This window comes from Psittacula echo (genome assembly GCF_963264785.1).
Source record: "Psittacula echo genome assembly, chromosome: Z".
Classification (NCBI taxonomy): Eukaryota; Metazoa; Chordata; class Aves; order Psittaciformes; family Psittacidae; genus Psittacula; species Psittacula echo.
The window spans coordinates 30,650,755-30,666,055 of NC_137742.1; the positions used below are offsets into that span (position 1 = coordinate 30,650,755).

The 15,301-nt window shown below is 39.9% G+C and overlaps 1 protein-coding gene across 1 annotated transcript in view; it reads right to left on the reverse strand.

Moving 5' to 3' along the window:
• GLIS3 (GLIS family zinc finger 3) overlaps positions 1–15,301 on the reverse strand; it is a gene marked incomplete at its 5' end in the record, with an annotated part of 147,192 nt that overhangs the window by 15,974 nt on the left and 115,917 nt on the right. Inside the window, 2 exon segments of the mRNA XM_080637381.1 lie at positions 2,754–2,901; positions 14,389–14,530. Of these exon segments, the coding sequence (XP_080493507.1) occupies positions 2,754–2,901; positions 14,389–14,530 (290 nt within the window).

The following is a 15,301-nucleotide window of genomic DNA, read 5'->3' on the forward strand; positions in this document are numbered from 1 at the left end:
AAATATGTGAAAAGGAAGCCAAGTACATATTCCCTTTCATACGTATGCTTCTGGGTACTATTACTATTTGGTACTTCCATTTAATAGTTGTAGTGTTTCATGTTAGGGGAGCACTGACTGTTAGCATGAAAGAGTTGGAACAAACAAAATGTAAATATGCATTTTTATTACACATGTTCTCTCATTTGATAAATGAAGTTGCTTCTTGGATCTAAACTCTATACCTGACTTGTAGTTTGTGTACACAGAGTTTTGTACACAAAACAAAAGCAGTGTAAGACGTATCCCATGTTTGGTTTGATTTTTTCACATTAATAAGGCTTAATTAAGTCCATGCTCTCTCTCCCATCACCTAGGTGGAAAAAGATGCAAAAGAAGCTCTAATTATTTGTCTGCCCTACGGTACCTGGAGATGTTTATTTCCTTTTGTTCCTGTCACTCACAAAACTGAGTCTCCTGTTCGAAATGGAAGGATAATATGACTGGCCTCCAGACTTTCCAAAGCAGCCAGAAGCTTGGTTCAGCTTCAGTCCAGTAAATGCAGGCTATGACAGAGGCAAGTGACAGTCAGCTAGACCTAGCTCTGGAATTACCCTAGACACACACAGTGTATCATGAACCCCACAGCATGGGCGGAGGGGGAACAAATTCCCAGCTTGCACTCCTAAATCCTGCAGTCCTCTCAACTGAGATTGGGATAAACAGGGTGATTCACACCTTTCACAGACTTGTATTACAAAGTTTTGGCTTGTTCAGTTTGCATTTTCACACCTATCATCAGACCATCATGAGGTGGTGCAAATGACAGCGTATTCATAGGGCTTCTAGGTGAGTGGACTGTATTATACTCAAGATGCAGATTCTGCAATAGTTTTTCTTTTAAACATTTCCCTTAATTTGTACTGTATGCTCTGTAATCCAGCCAGCATTGTTGTAATACTTTTTTTCTTTTCTGAATTTAAATTATCATTTGTCACACTACCTAAATGAAGATACTGCACCCTTCTTTTCAATCCAAAGTAGCTCCACATATGGAAATTAGCACTTAGAGCCTTTTTAGAGTGAGTGCATGCTGTTAACTTACGAGAATATTAAGTATTAATATTTAATAATTAATATTTATTTATTAATTAATTAATAATAATTAATATTAATTAATAATTAGTGTATTAAGCTAGGTTTTTATTGTTCTTCTGTTTGTAACACACTCAAGGACTTAATGAGTTGAGTTGTACTCTAAACATGTCTGCTGTGGTCCTACACCAGCCTTAAAAATGGGCTAATGAGAAGATTGCTGTCTTTCATCATGAAATTAACTATTGATCTGTCGCTGCCTGTGAACTCGTGCTTTGGCAATTGCTGGGTATGGACGTTGGACAGTCCATGTAGTGAAAACTATATTGAGAAGTAAAGCCTCTGGGTCAGGAAAGAGATCACAGGCAGCCTCAGAGTTTACACAGAGGGCCAGATCCCTGGCAGAGGAAGAAGTTCAGGACTGTGTGGTCAGGAGTGGGGAGGAAGGACTGAACCACTAGATCAGCTTCAGTGATCATGAAACGGTAAGTTTCATCTCAGACTGGTGTACAAAAAGCTCAACAACTTCCAATGGCTCCAGAACTGGCTGAATTCACATGTGCAGTCTGAAACCAATTTCACCTTTTGTCAATTCTCCAAGCCATCATGCTCTTCCATCTTCCTGATACAAGGCAGAGTGAGTACTGCTTTCCTCCAAAGAAATTATCCTCTTTTATCAGTAATTGAAATCCAGTGAATGTTCTTTTCAGGTTTATAATTGGACACTTTGTGCTGTCCAAATTACTGGCATTTCTGTCACTCAAGGAAATTAAATACTTTGAACTACAGTAATGAAATACAGCAATTTATCATTTAGAGCACTGAAAAATGGGGAGATCGGGAGATTATCAAAATAATGTTTAAGTATCCTTATACATATAGTAAGAATTCAGTATTTTGTGTGATGATGTATTTTCCTGACCTATCCACTGAAAACCTAGTTGCTTAGGTTTCTTCACTTTCACAATCTGGTAGATTTCTGGTTCAATGAACTAAGTAGAAATTTATAATACCATGCACTACATAAATAATTTGAAAGACTGATGAAAATAATTTAGGGAATGTCAAACATAAAAATTAAACCACTTCCAAGCAATCTGCTTTCACATCACTGAAATACCTACAACCATGGAAACAGCGAAGGTCAAAGGGTTGGTACCTACCTAGCATACAATAAATCCTGACTATAAATGAAGCTCTCAAACCCAGTGAATTAAAAACTCTTTCTTGTCTGTTGGTCTTAATAAGATGCCAAGAAAAAAGGGGCCAAGTGCCTGCAGAAATACTTAGCATTGAGAGAGTATTGACAGAATATGACTCTCCTACTGCAAGAAAACAGAAACATGAATCTCACGGCCTCCATTCTATAAGGTATGGCTAGGCTCCTCTGGAATTTAGTATCCCACCTCGTATGACTTGCGACACTAAGGCCGCTGGTGGAGATCAAGAGGGGATTTGAGGAAGTCCCTGAAGTAGACGTGGATGGAAAGCCCAGGCTGGGATAACAGAGTCCCTTTCCAATCTCCTTCCCGCGGTAAACCCATTACCAGAGCAATTGTTACCTGGCAGCTGGCACCAGTGACTTTTTTCACACCAACAATTCAGTTTCCACCCATCCTGGCAGCTCTGAAGGCAGTCCCACCCCAGACTCCCATGGGAAAAGTAGAGGCTGGTCTTACCTTTCTGAGTTCACAGCTGAGAGCAGAGGATGGACAGCAGTACCCTGTACATCATGTGCTGGGGAAAGGTGGCTGCTGGGGTGGGCCAAGGACAGTGCCCCAGATGCTGGTGCACTTCCACTTGTCTGTGTGCTGGGAAACATGGCTGCTGAAAGCAAAAGGAGAGAAATAACCCTCATCAGGCAGGTGAGAGTGTTGATAACGGACCAAATATTAATGGGTAACAGCTCCCCTAAAGCTGTAGTGCCAATTATTAGCAACTAACTGGTTTTTCTCAAGCATTGTTTTCTGTCTGAAGGAGAAAAAAAGACAACCAAACAATCAACCAAACAAACAAAAGTAATCAAATCCCAAAAAACCCAAACAAAAAATCCCACCACCCCCCCCACACCTTAAAAATAACTAAACAATCTTTGCTGCTCCCAAATGATATTTCATAAAGCCAGGCATGATATTGCTGTCCTCCTTGTGTTGGGAGTTTTGTCTGAAAAAGGCTTCAAATCTTCCAGAGCTCCGTGTTGTAAAAGAGGTGTGAAATACTTCCTAAGATACATATTTCTAAAGCTAGTGAACAGAACACACAATTTCATGAATAGTGAAATACTTTCTACATTTTCCCCTCAGCTGTAAAAATCCTACATTTCTTGAACAGGTTCACCAAAATATTGCTGTTATTGCCCCCAGTCTCCCCATGAATGCATACAAAAATTTCAAACCAGCATGAACAGTTTTGTAATTTTCTATGAGATTCCTTCTGTATACATTCCAAGTAAGGAAAGGTTCTGGATGACTAAAGAAAAAGCAATACAGGATTCCCTCCAAACATTCTAATTAGTTGACCACAAGTTCTGTGACCTGATTTTCAGAAGTTCTTTAAATCAGATAGTCGAAAGGTAAGATACTCATTACCAAATCCCTCTGAAAATCCAGTTACTCAATTATTTTTACTGACATCTGAGTCAGGTAGCTTATGTTGATGTTGAATGACAGCCAAATACGTGTTCTTAAATATTTTATGAACCCTGAGAACGAATTAGATAGGCTCTACAACACGAAAATGATCTCCCACTGTTTGTCATATCTTCCTGTCTCTTTATAAAAAAACTATTAGTTAGCCCTAGTTTACTGAATAAAATTGTACCTATAAAACTTATGTTAGTGAATATGTTGGACCTAATGATTCAAATTTAGTGATAAAATCCTATTATTTAAACAAGTTCCTCAAAGGCCATTGTCACTAGTAGAATATCTTCCTAGCCTAAAATGCCTGCATGGATGCTATAGTCCTGGCAAAACAAACACTACTTTAGGAGTAACCCCACTACAGATCCATTTTCAGGAAAGGGTCATAATTTTGAATGCCTTTTTCACAAGTCACAATTTTGAATGCTTCTATCACCTCATATCCCAAGTCCTCAGCCTATTTCTGGAAAGCCTCTATTCATCCTCACAAGCCAATCTACATTAGATAGTCACCAGGCTAAGACGCTGTAAAGGAAAGGCTCAGGAGTTTAGTTATTCTGTAGCCTCATTTCAAAGAGCAGGCCATTTTAAGAGTGAAGCAGGCCTGTCTGCCTGGACATGTTTCAGCTGCTGGAGATAAAACATAGTGCAAGATGACAGATAGGAAACCACTTTGTGAATAAAAACATCTAATACAGACGCTGCAGAGATAATATCAAAGTTTAGGGAAAGTTAGTATGAGCCACACTGGTAGGCAAAGCTGCAGGAAAGGAGGCTGCCCTACCACATGGCCAGGAGGACCAACAAAGACCCTGCAGCTGCCCTTAGCACTAGCTACTACTGTTTGCTAATTCTTATATGGACCAAAGCTTCCTAAGCTCAACCCAATCTGTGCACAAGATGACAGCAAGCACAACACAACAACAGACATATGACAGTAGAAGGCATCTTCAAACCTTAAAAGAAGTACAGAGGATGCAGACCCCACAGGGAGATGAGTTACCACTTATGCCAGCAGTGCAACTCACTAAGAAAGGACTGAAGAAGAGCCCATCCTAAGACATGGGCAGGTAGCTTTTGTTGTTTTTTTCACTTTGCTCATGCACCCCAAAACTCACTCTCTCAACACTCATCTTTCAAAACAGCATCAAAACAAATGCAGAGGGGAAAACAAAGGAATGACCTTTTGAATTTATTACTTTATGCTTACATGCAGGGAGGAAGAGAATACTGAAAACAACCAAATGCACATTCTGGCAGAAGAAACAGAGAGAATATTTCACAAATCAGTACACTGCAAAAGAAAACCTTTATTATGTAAATAAAAAATGAAAAAAAAAAAGAGAGACTGTTTAAATAATTCCTTGCAAAAAATAGGTTAGGTTGCATTTTTCCATGAGAAAAATACTAATACGTGTAAGAAAATACATTGACTTAGTCTCCCAGTACTGTGATCTTTGAGTTTAAAATACATTTTCACAAGGCTGTGGCCTTGGCAGGAGGGCTGGACTAGATGATCTCCAGAGGTCCTTTCCAACTCTAATGATTCCGTGATTCTATGATCAAGAGTAAAAAGACTGGACTATGATCGGGTTTCCAACATAAGGTAACCAGAGCTATTCTTCCCTGTAACAGCTGTTGTCTGCCACAACCATGAAAAGCATTTTAGGCACATACTTTCTAAGTTGTGCTTACATGTTACTAGCTGGTCCATGATGCAGTGGTAGCACAGGTTCCCAAATCACTGCCCAAGACCTGGTCACTCTGTCCTTAGGAAAAAGTTACCTCCAGCCAGGCATAGGCAATCATCTGTCCTTTCTCTGAACTAGAGCAATCTAAAGCCCACTGCAATATTTACCGCCATAGCACTACCTGCTACTGCAGTACCTTTCAGCTAGGTTTCCCAGCAATTTCTCTGTACTTTTCTTCTTTTTCTGATAAAAAACAGTGCACAGTTTAAAGTAAGAGTTAACTCTGGCAGATAGGATATTTAAGGAAGAAAAACCATGCATATTAGCTGCAAAAATATATCCTTGTACACAGCATATGTTAAAATTATCACAGCATGACAAAAGAATGTACGTGGACTCCCACGGTGCCTTGTAATGAAGCCCCCAAAAGCAGCACCATGAATGATGGTGTAGGAGACCATATAACTCGTGCAGGCAATGCAACACATCTTTTGTCACTGCACTTTCTTGCTGTGAGATAGAGGTACTGTGCTGACAAAAGCACCTCTGTGGGCACCCAACAAAGTGAAATCACAATACTAGCAGCTGCTTCCCAGTGGCAATGCCACTACTAAAACCTCCTAGTGTAGACATGGCATTGGTCCAAGCTACTACTTGAATCTTGCAAATATTAGTTGAAGGGAAACATTGTCAGCCATCGGAAGCCTACAGATTAATGGGAGTCAAAAATACTGTCAGTGATAGATCATTTCCCCAATAGAGCTAACCTTAAGAGACTGACAGAAAATTTTGGAGACTATTTTAAGAAACTGCTAAAAAACTTACCACTTTTTCATGGGAGCTGTGTGTGTGGCAAGGTTTTTTAGTGGTTTAGCTGTTACATGTGAGTTGCTTGCTCAAAATGGTGGCAGGAAATACCTACACAAAGGAATGTCTTTTCAGTGCCTCATGCCATTAAACACCTGATTTGAATGGTATAAAACTGAGCAAATGTCCACGGCAACCACAGGCTCGCTGAGTCAAATGTACCACCACCCGGTGGGTCCGCAAAGAAAGATGCAGAATTGAGACAAAGTTTTAACTAACGGAAAGCCTTTGTACAACAAGGTTCCTCTCTCTACCAATACAAGATAAACTAATACACTCAAAGTAATTATTAAAAGATTCAGATATTCTTGAAAAAAAACCCACAAAACAAACCAGCAAGCAAAAAAAAAACCAAACCAAAACAAAATAAAACAATCGTTGATGCTGTTCCTCTGTGTCCCTTAAAAAGCCCTAGCTATACCACGATTTGCAAGATGGCTATAACCTGTTAAGCCTGAATGTGAATCTTAGATTGCATTACACCCACAAAATTTCAGCCAGAGAGACAAGGAGCCATGCTTTCATTTCTGGAGTCTTATCACAAATCAATTTATCAACACGTAAGAATTTTCCATGAGAATATCTATGCAAACGCTTCTCTAGGAGAAGCTAAATCTACATGCATTTTCATAATGCATAGGAAAAAATTAGGTGGTTGGAAGAGAAAAAGCTGATTCTATGAATAATGTTCCTTTAAAAAAGAAGACAGAAAAGTAGCATTTTAGATGTTACAGAATCCAAAGCCAGTAAGATTTACTTTTTTTTTAAATGGAGGTAGACCTGTAATTTCACAGAATGTTTTTCAAGGCAGAATAATCACCCTCCCCTTTGCAAATTACCAACAATGGTATAATTTACTATCTTGGATTTATTACTGTCAAATCAGCACACTGTCAACCTATTTCTGCCCCCAAAATACTTCCCCTCTTACCATTGCAAGCATGAATTTGGAGCAGGGCTGACAATTCTTTCTATTGGCATTTCCATAGAGAAAAACAGTGTGAAGGTTTAATTTTGTAGCTCAGTCAGTTAAAATTACGTAAATTACATTCATTTGCAAGAGGGGTGGGTTTGGTTCTGGGTTTCTTTTTTGGGGTTTTGGTTTGATTTGGTTTGGTTTGGTTTCTGGGAGGGTTAATTACTATATTTCACCTTCCATTTCCATAAGGAATATTTATGCAGTCCTTGTGAACAAGTTTTACTAGCACACAGAAGGAAAAAGCTGAAATTATTTTTGCTCTTGAGAGCATCACCTCCATATATTCTCCCCTCTTACCACCCCTAGGGAGCCCATTCTTCCCTACAGGACTTCATGGCCAGGAATATGTGGGCATGTGCTGTTTTGAGCCAGAAGTGGTAAACCCAGCAAATGTAAAACATGCTATCTGTGTTGCCCTGATTCTACTCAGCTTCTCTGTAAGACTCCAGTGTGCATGGAACTTAAGAAGCCATCATACATTAAGAAGCAGAGCAGAAGTCAAAATTACATTATGTACTTAATAAGCCTGTCTCCAAAGTTGTTCCTCCCATGGCATCTTTACATCACATCTCTGTCTTTCAAGACATTCTTCTCTTTCAGTGAACTGCAGTTTCTGAAGTTCTGTATCGTTATGAAGAAAGAAACTAAATGGTGCTGTTGCCTTGTTGCTTACGATGTTTGTACCAATTTATTAGTAAATGTTCTCTTCTTCACAACGTGAGCCCAACCATTACACCAATATTTGGAGAACCATTAAGATGCCTCAGAATGGAAATCATATACTCAGTAATAAATCTGGTGCATAAAAGGACAAGTCTGAAGGGAAATAGACTGATCTCCCACAGCATCCTCATAGCTAAATTGAGGAAGTGTGGTCTGGATGATCAGGTAGTGAGGTGGACTGCAAACTGGCTGAAGGACAGAAGCCAGAGAGTTGTAGTCTATGGGGCGGAGTCTAGTTGGAGGCCTGTATCTAGTGGAGTGCCTCAAGGGTCAGTACTGGGACCAGTATTATTTAATATATTCATCAATGATTTAGATGAGGGAATTGAGTGTACTGTCAGCAAGTTTGCTGATGACACTAAGCTGGGAGGAGTGGCTGACACGCCAGAAGGCTGTGCTGCCATCCAGCGAGACCTGGACAGGCTGGAGAGTTGGGCAGGGAGAAACTTGATGAAATATAACAAGGGAAAGTGTAGAGTCCTGCATCTGGGCAGGAACAACCCCAGGTTCCAATATAGGTTGGGGAACGACCTGTTAGAGAGTAGTGTAGGGGAGAGGGACCTGGGGGTCCTAGTGGATGGCAGGATGACCATGAGCCAACACTGTGCCCTTGTGGCCAAGAAGGCCAATGGCGTCCTGGGGTGTATTAGAAGGGGGGTGGTCAGTAGGTGGAGAGAGGTCCTCCTTCCCCTCTACTCTGCCCTGGTGAGACCGCATCTGGAATATTGTGTCCAGTTCTGGGCCCCTCAGTTCAAGAAGGACGGGGACCTGCTGGAGAGAGTCCAGCGCAGGGCAACTAAGATGATTAAGGGAGTGGAGCATCTCCCTTATGAGGAAAGGCTGAGGGAGCTGGGTCTCTATAGTTTGGAGAAGAGGAGACTGTGGGGGGACCTTATTAGTGTATATAAATATATAAAGGGGGAGTGTCATGAGGATGGAGCCAGGCTCTTCTCAGTGGCAAACAATGATAGGACAAGGGGTAATGGGTATAAACTGGAACACAAGAGGTTCCACTTAAACTTGAGAAGAAACTTCTTCTCAGTGAGGGTGACAGAACACTGGAACAGGCTGCCCAGGGAGGTTGTGGAGTCTCCTTCTCTGGAGACATTCAAAACCCGCCTGGACACATTCCTGTGTAACCTTATCTAGGTGTTCCTGCTCTGGCAGGGGGATTGGACTAGATGATCTTTTGAGGTCCCTTCCAATCTCTAACATACTGTGATACTGTGATACTGTGATAATAATATTAACAATTTTCAGCCCCCTGTAATGTGTGTATGGTCCTACCTGGTAATGCATCCTATTTAGTGTGAGTTCTGGATATGTACGCCATACTTAAATTCAGCCAAGAAGGTGACAACAGAGATCTTCTTAGTTGTTGGTTACCCTACATCACTTCCTTTTGCCTTCATTCTGTATGTATCAAATACAACTCTTTTTCACTGCAATGGCCATAAATATCTTGATTCTTCCTCCTCATTCTTTTTTTTCTTTCAGTAATGAGTGACAACTACTTCCCAAAGCTGTCAGCTTTAACAAACAGACTGCTTTTTTCCTCAGACATCTCCCACACTGTCCTTGGTGCCTAATGGTTAGGGAGCTCAACCACTAGGACAACTTCCTTAATAAAGTTCTTTCATTTTTCCTGTATGAGTCTTCTATCCTCTACCTGTCTGTTGTATCTACCTACTGCCCTAACATTTTCTTAGATATAAACTCCTTTGGAAATTAATGTTTTCTTATTATGTGTGTAGAGTACCTAGCTCAGTACTGTTTCACTGGAACAAAAAAACACACACAAGGAAAAGTGTTACTTAAGTAGAACACATCTTAAGTCATAGGCATTATGTAGTAGTTAGGTCAAAGGTCACAGTACTGGAGCATAAGACGTTATTTAAATAACACTTAGAATTGCAAAACCTTCTCTACCTTCCTTGATGGAATTTTTAATTTCCAGCTTGCAAAGAAAAATATGCATTTGACAAGCCTTAGTAATATCATTTGTTTCCTCTGAAGCAGAGTGTGACATTCAGTAACTATTTATAAATGAATGACACATTCTGGTTTGTTCTTGAATATGAAATGTTCATGTTTTATCCAAACAGCACAGTAAAAATAAATTTCTTGTATACTGCCGTATTTATGATTCTTTCACCCTTACATGTTCTATACTGTACTATACAAAGTAAGTTGATATAATTTCACAGAAGAAAAAACATCATTCATATGTTTTTATTATGAATTAATTGGTCATATCTTCATCCTATGAACTAAATAAACCCCAAAGCCCATGTGTTTTTAAAAATTAAAACCTAAATGCTACCAGAAATTTTACACTTCAGTAGAAACAGGCTTTGGATTTCTATTTTACAAAATATCATTATGCACAGCCTTAGAAGGGTATGCATGCTTGCTAAATTTTAGACCTAAAATGTAAATATAACTTTGTGTTAGTTTTAAATAAAGAATCTGTCATGTCACCTTGCTGTATTAATAAGATTATACTCAGTTCAGATTTCTTTTATAAGGTCACAAAGGTTGAAAGCTACGAAAAGAAGCTATGCAGTCTTAACTTTAAGTGATAGATATGTAATCAAAAATCATTGTTGTATTTGATTTAAATATATCTGTGTTTGCAGATTCTGTACTTTAACAGTACAGAGAAATGCTGATCATTGCAGCCGTAGTACTCCTTTAAGTGGAAATGAACTAGCATCTAAATGTCTACTTCTGTCATACATTTTTCTAACAGTTTGCTTTCAAACATTTATTCTGTAGATCTCTTGGGAAAGCAGAAAACATACCTTTGCTTTAAATGTGCACAAATGATAAGAAAAGTAACCTTCAAGTGAGAAAAGTTTGATAAATGGCATTGGAAGAATGGAAATCTGTTCCTTTTTCTACTTGAAAAGTAACACGGACACATTTCAGCTAATACACTGTTTCTAACAGTCCCCAGCAAAAACAAACAAACAAAAAAAAAAAAAAAAAACAAAAAAAAAACCACCCCAAAACAGTCCCCAGCAAAGATTTTATTTTTCACAAAAGTTTCAAAGTTTTTCTTTATATTTAGGAAAAATGCTGTTTTCAGAGAAATTTGAAGGGTACCTTCTCTAAGGCAGCACACGTAAGCTTTCATATATTTTGCTTTAGTCTTCTCTTGGGGCATGAATAATTTTCGTGTTGCCATTTCAATGAAATAATTCCCTCCCTGTTGGAGTTATCTCACATATTCACATAATATGTTATTATGTAGCAGCCCTGATGAGTAAATGAAACAACTCATTTCAACTGCATTGGGTGGCTGTCAAAATGAAGTGACATGAATTCACCTATACCTGACATAATACCCACAGTAACTGAAATGAAGCCACACAAGTGAATAAAATTAGAAGAAATTTGCCAGGTTACAGGTAACTGTGAACACATGTAAGGGAAAGGAGTTTATATACTTACCAAGAAATTAATGCTGATAAAAGTATGTTGATTAATACTATAAAAATTGCTGAACTACAGGAATAAGCGCCAAGTAAGAAAAAAAAATAAGCCACTATAAATTATTGTACCAAAGAATGTCCATAGTTAGTAATGCTGTAATTGAAAGACAAAGCGCGATGCTTTGATGAAAGACAAAAAATAATGCCACAGTCTCAGAAGCTGTCTATCAGACATCATGACTGCAGACACTAGCAGCTAAGGACAAGGAGGCAATAGTTTTACTTGGCCTAGGATCCTGACAGTTCATGGGACAGCAGTTTGAGCTGTCTGGACTGGTTTGGACTGAGTAAGCATCTGGAGTTTGAGACTTAATCATAGTCTGAAAACTACATGAGTAAAAGAGCTGAGTGCTCAACAGATTCCAGTGGAAATCTCTGAGAATGTCCTCAACTTCTGAAAACCTGGTCTTACCTTGTTGGACACGCTGTCCCCACCTAGCTTCAGTCTTGTTGGGCAGAGAAGTGATTTCAAGCAGCCCTGCGGAGAAGGACTTGGGGGTGCTGATCGATGAGAAACTGAACATGACCCAGCAGTGTGTGCTCACAGCCCAGAAAGCCAACCATATCCTGGGCTGCATCAAAAGGAGCGTGACCAGCAGGTCGAAGGAGGTGATCCTGTCCCTCTACTCTGCTCTCCTGAGACCTCACTTGGAGTATTGTGTGCAGTTCTGGTGTCCTCAACATAAAAAGGACATGGAACTGTTGGAACAAGCCCAGAGGAGGGCCACAAAGATGATCAGGGAGCTGAAGAATCTCCCATATGAAGACAGGATGAGAAGGTTGGGGCTGTTCAGCCTGGAGAAGAGAAGACTGTGTGGAGACCTCATAGCAGCCTTCCAGTATCTGAAGGGGGCCCACAAGGATGCTGGAGAGGTACTCTTCATTAGGGACTGTAGTGACAGTACAAGAGGTAATGGGTTTAAACTTAAACAGGGGAAGTTTAGGTTAGATGTAAGGAAGAAGTTCTTTACTGTGAGGGTGGTGAGGCACTGGAATGGGTAGCCCAAGGAAATTGTGAATGCTCCATCCCTGACAGTGTTCAAAGCCACGTTGGACAGAGTCCTGGGTGACATGGTTTAGTGCAAGGTTGATGATCTTAAGGTCCTTTCCAACCCTAACTATTCTATGATTCTATGATCACCACCAACTAGTATGTATCTCTCAATAGCCTTGACAGAATGTATCATAGAATTGATAGTTTTACCAGCCTCACGGCAAAATAAAGTCACTTATTAATGTGGCCACTTCATATAATGTCATTTTCAGCACTGCACATAACATTCAGATAATTCTTTCACTTCCTCCATCTGTTTCTCAATTGAAAGTTGAACTACCAGAAGATGTTGATATGCTGGAGTGAAGGAATGCCATCCAGAGGGGCCATGACACGCTTGTGAGGTGGGCTGATGCCAACCTGATGAAGTTTAACCATACCAAGTGCAAGGTCCTACACCTGGGTCAAAGCAATCCTAGGCACAGCTACAGGCTGGGCAGAGAAGAGATTCAGAGCAGCCATGGGTAGAAGGACTTGGGGTGTTGATCGATGAGAAAATGAACATGAGTCGACTGCAGTGTGCACTTGCAGCCCAGAAAGCCAACCGTATCCTGGGCTGCATCAAGAGGAGTGTGACCAGGAGGTCAAAGGAGGTGATTCTGCCCCTCTACTCTGCTCTCGCGAGACCTCACTTGGAGTATTGTGTGCAGTTCTGGTGTCCTCAACATAAAAAGGACATGGAACTGTTGGAACAAGCCCAGAGGAGGGCCATGAGGATGATCAGGGGGCTGGAGCACCTCCCGTATGAAGATAGGCTGAGAAAGTTGGGGCTGTTCAGCCTGGAGAAGAGAAGGCTGCGTGGAGACTTAATAGCAGCCTTCCAGTATCTGAAGGGGTGCTATAGTGACGGTGGGGATGGATTCTTCATTAGGGACTGCAGTGACAGGACAAAGGGTAACGGGTTCAAACTTAAACAGGGGAAGTTTAGATTGGATATAAGGAAGAAATTCTTTACTGAGAGGGTGGTGAGGCACTGGAATGGGTTGCCCAGGGAGGTTGTGAATGCTCCACCCTTGGCGGTGTTCAAGGCCAGGTTGGATGAGGCCTTGGGTGGCATGGTTTAGTGTGAGGTGTCCCTGCCCATGGCAGGGGGGTTGGAACTAGATGATGTTAAGGTCCTTTCCAACCCTAACTATTCTATGATTCTATGATTCTATGCATTCTGCCTAAAAATTAAAAACAGATGTTTTTACAACTACTAAAATGCTGCATTAAAAAATGGCAACATCCTACCCATCGCTGTCTTCAGTTTTGAGATATTATCACTCATAACTTACCAAATATTTCAAATTTAGCTGAAATGTAAACCATTGTACATTTAGCCAGGTATGACAGTGTTACGTATTTTGATGTGAAAATCTAGATACTTAACTGAAACAAAAAATAGGATTATCACCTTTATAGCACAAATGCGTTTATTGGTATATTTATAGCTATAATATGAGACCTCATAATGCAACATTTAAGTTCATTAATGTAGATCTATTTTAAAACTGGTATGTGACACATGAATAAGGAAAACTAAAAATACTCCTTCTATTTTTCAGTGAAGCTTAATGAATTCAAGATGTCTACAAGGAATGGTAGAAGTGAACTGCTAGCGCAAGTCAAATGCCTACAGAGTAAAAATACTGCTTTTCATTCCAGTAGGTCTTTCCATGGATAAAATATGATTTATCCTGCCTCTTTTGAAAAAAACAGTTTTAAATCTGTTAAAAATCTATCTTTTCATATTATATTGCAGATTCTATCCTTCTAATGAGATAGATATGGATTTTAGAATGTATCCTACTCTGCAAAGCCATCCCTAATCTTCAGTGAGCAATAATATAGCAGGCTGTTTATTTGTCTTTTTCTATACCTGGGTAAATATTGTGAGCAAGCCCTGGGGAGTGTCCCATAGTATTATCTGCAGCTTCATGTGGCGATGGGGCTGGCTGGAGGGGCTGGACTGCAAGGCAGTCATTCAGGATATCCAGGCCAAGCTCTGAGCTTGATTGCAACTGAAACACAGGAGATAAAAAAGGAAAAAAAAAAAAAAAAAGAAAATAAATCACACAAATACTTAAGACACCAAAAAATTATAGTGAAGAAATGGTGAGGGTTGAAGAAAGAAACAGAGCACAAGCAGAGTTCTTCTCTTTTAAATACTGATTAATAACCTTCCATTACAGCAGGCATTTTTTGAATCTGAAGAAGGAAACTCTTTCAGATGCTTCACAATACTATACTCAGAACAAGGGCTACTTGTACAGATAAGACCTTATTCTGGTTTTATTGCTATCACTAGTAACATGGCTTTTTCATGACATTAAATGCATGTGAAATTAAACGCCAGATATATCCAGATTCAAATTCTTATCAGTTACATTACTAATGAGCATTACGTGACTTTAAATTTCTATGGAATCTAATATGAAAAAATTTCTGCCACCTTCCTCACCACCCTTGGGTGGATTCCATCTGGCCCCATAGACTTGCATGTGTGTTAATTGTAGAGCAGGTCACTGTCCATTTCCCCTTGGATTATGGGGTCTGTGTTTTGCTCCCTGTCTCCCTGTCTTCAGGGGACTGGGTACCTGGAGAACAATTAGTCTTACTGTTAAAGACTGAGGCAAAGGTATTAAGTACCTCAGCCTTTTCTCCTCATCTTTTGTCACTATGTTTCACTCCACATCCAATAAAGGATGGAGATTCTCATTAGTCCTCCTTTTATTGGTAATGTACTTATAGAAACATTTTTATTGTCTTTTACTGCAGTAGCCACATTAAAT